Genomic DNA, 2,641 nt, shown 5'->3' with positions numbered 1-2,641 from the left:
TATAAAGACAATTTTATTTAAAATTTACGAAGAAATCATGGGTACGGCGGTGGTTCAATAATTTGTTACTGGAATGGTGGCAGTCAATTATTCAATTGTAACTTGTAAGGACCAATGGCAAGTTGGTTAGCCAATTGACTAATCAGGGCTTGGGTTTCATTTTTGAGTTTTGACCATATGTATATACCTCTCCGCAGACCACAATTGGATTCTTCGTTATTTTATTTTATTTGGCGAATCGTTCATTTATTTATTTTCTGATTTTTAGTCAATCATTGTATTATTTGTACTAATAACTTTCTTCGTCCATATCTAGTACCATACAGGAGGAAATTTAATATTGTGCTTTTGGTCAAAATCGAAGAGGATAAACATGAGAGCGAGATCAATAGAGAAATTCGGATAAGTGCTTATTCTAATTAACCCCACTACTTCTTCAATTTGCATTATATTGGAGTCATGTATGTATATGCTAATGTCAGCAATTGTCAAGTCTAAACCCCACACTCTACATCATCATCGCTTAATTAAAAAAGGGCATGATCTAATTGGATATACATGCCATTGCAAAAGTATATAAACTTCAATTAAAATGATTAGCTAATAACATTAAAAAAATAAATAAATAAAGTCCAGGCATATTTCAATAACATACAGGAACTTTTAGTGTGTGTTTTTTATTTTGTCTTTGTAAAATTCATTTGATTACAACTACTGATCCTTAGGTAAAGTAATTTATTTATGAAAAATACAGAAATTTAATTTTTAATAGCTAACATTAATCAACTTTAGTATTTAGGTTTATAATTTAGAATTAAGGTTAAAAGTATATGTTTTAGAGTTTGAAATTTAAGATAAATAAATTAATTTAAAAAAAAAATACTTGATGTTAACTGAAATATAATTTTCACTTTCAATGTAATTTTGGTTGCAAACTATCCAATTCAGCAGCATTAAATATGAGAGATGGAACCTTATTATTCTTCACTCAAACATGCTCTCTAATATGGTACAAGAGACTTTGATTTCAAATTGATGATATATACATACATGTTTAGAACCAATGGAACAAGAAGCCTCCTAAGAAAGCAGCAACAGAGAAGAGCAAGATGATAGGGTGAGAAGCATGATGAGAAAGTTTGGGAGAGCTAAAAGATGTAGAAGGAGAAGGAGGATATACTACATTTTCACAGTTAAGACCTTCAGATTCTTCTTTGCATTGATTAGCAAAGAGGCCAGGAGGGTATTTTCCATGAATGTTAATGTAGCTAAACATGACTTGAGCACAATCACTTCCCTCATCATTGATCTCCTTTGAGATTGGGCATGCCAATTGCTTTAGAGCATTGCAACAAATCTTTGGTGGATAATGTGGCCCCTTGCACTGGCTTGTGATTATTGTGTAGTTCAGCTTCTCCATGTCAACTTTGCAAGCTGCATTATATGTTTCGGATAGTAAAATCAATGGTAGTTTTAATTAGATTAAACTGTGATGTGTCATTTCTGTATATTTCATATCTAATAAGATTTAATATCTTTATTTTATCTTTAGTGTGTTTTGACTTCTCGGCAATAAATCTTCAAATTTTGATTATTAGAGTGAGAACGATGCCAAAATTCGAGAGCAGGACATATAGTACAACATTTTTGGGAGTCTAAGGGAAAACATTTTTCACTACGATACGTATACACCAAAATCAACTACCAAAATCAGCCATCAGTATAAAATACATGTTGAAATACAAATACACATTGAAAATAAATTAAACTGCACATATATTAGCTGATTTTAGTGGCTAATTTTAATGTACAAATAGTATTTTTGTTTTCCTTAATTTACGAGACAAGAGAAAAATGTATAGATTTCACAGTGACAACACTTTTGCATTTGCCTCTATTATTCACACATTATGTTTCGTGAATTTAATTTTTATGTAACATTCAATGCAAAGGAGTTTTACACAAATAACTAAAGTAATTAATTTTCAAATTCACTATTTAAAAATCATCTAAAATATATGAGTTAAAAAAGAGAGGAGCGTGACATGCATTTATTGTTTTATTTTGTAAGATAATAAGCTTAAAATGGAATTCATAATTTCTAAAAAATCAGTCACTTTATGTCCACAGATTAAACAAAAGTAAAGAAATGCTACCTGTCTTGGCCTGAAGGAGGGAACGGACAGTTGTAGTTGATACCCCTGAAATCAAACATGTGAATGTCACAACATAAGAGAATGTGGCATGCATGCATGCGTGTAACAATGGCGGTGTTTGGAGGAAAAGAACTTACCAGAATTGGAAGCGGAAGAAGTAGATGCCAATGTGACAATGAGAATGAAGAAGCAGAGAATGTAAGAGAATAAGGCATTTGATGAAGCCATTTTCTATATCTGATTCTTTGTATTGTGTGTTGTGAGGAAGAAGAATGATACATAATTTAAATCTGCAGAAAGCGTGTTGTGGAGTTAGGTGACAATGGCGGTTATATCAGTTTGAGGACAAATCAAAATTAGTTATTTTGTCCAATTTGTTGGCCTCGTATGTTTCAAGCCAACTTTGATTCCAATTGGGGATATTCATTTATATAATTATAATAAATATTTATCTATAAATAGATAAATAACAAGTGATGATAACA

General features: G+C 31.0%; 1 protein-coding gene across 1 annotated transcript; it reads right to left on the bottom strand.

Annotated features, from left to right (window-relative positions):
* On the bottom strand, window positions 954-2,581 carry LOC110265684 (GPI-anchored protein LLG2-like). The gene is made up of 3 exons (XM_021108834.1): window positions 2,294-2,581; window positions 2,157-2,201; window positions 954-1,434 (listed from the first exon to the last, which is right to left on the bottom strand). Exons 1-3 carry the CDS (start codon window positions 2,382-2,384, stop codon window positions 1,055-1,057), a joined length of 516 nt encoding a protein of 171 aa, XP_020964493.1. The 5' UTR covers window positions 2,385-2,581; the 3' UTR covers window positions 954-1,054.

This window comes from Arachis ipaensis, chromosome B08, assembly GCF_000816755.2.
Source record: "Arachis ipaensis cultivar K30076 chromosome B08, Araip1.1, whole genome shotgun sequence".
Lineage (NCBI taxonomy): Eukaryota > Viridiplantae > Streptophyta > Magnoliopsida > Fabales > Fabaceae > Arachis > Arachis ipaensis.
The sequence above is the reverse complement of the archived record's forward strand: the minus strand, read 5'-3'. Positions and strand labels throughout refer to the sequence as shown.

Excerpts from the sequence above, each read along its gene's own strand:
- LOC110265684 (XM_021108834.1), bottom strand. The coding sequence starts at position 2,384 with ATGGCTTCATCAAATGCCTTATTCTCTTACATTCTCTGCTTCTTCATT. Across the intron at positions 2,202-2,293 it reads TTCTTCCGCTTCCAATTCTG|GGGTATCAACTACAACTGTC; the intron begins GTAAGTTCTTTT and ends GTTTGATTTCAG. Across the intron at positions 1,435-2,156 it reads CCTCCTTCAGGCCAAGACAG|CTTGCAAAGTTGACATGGAG; the intron begins GTAGCATTTCTT and ends CATATAATGCAG.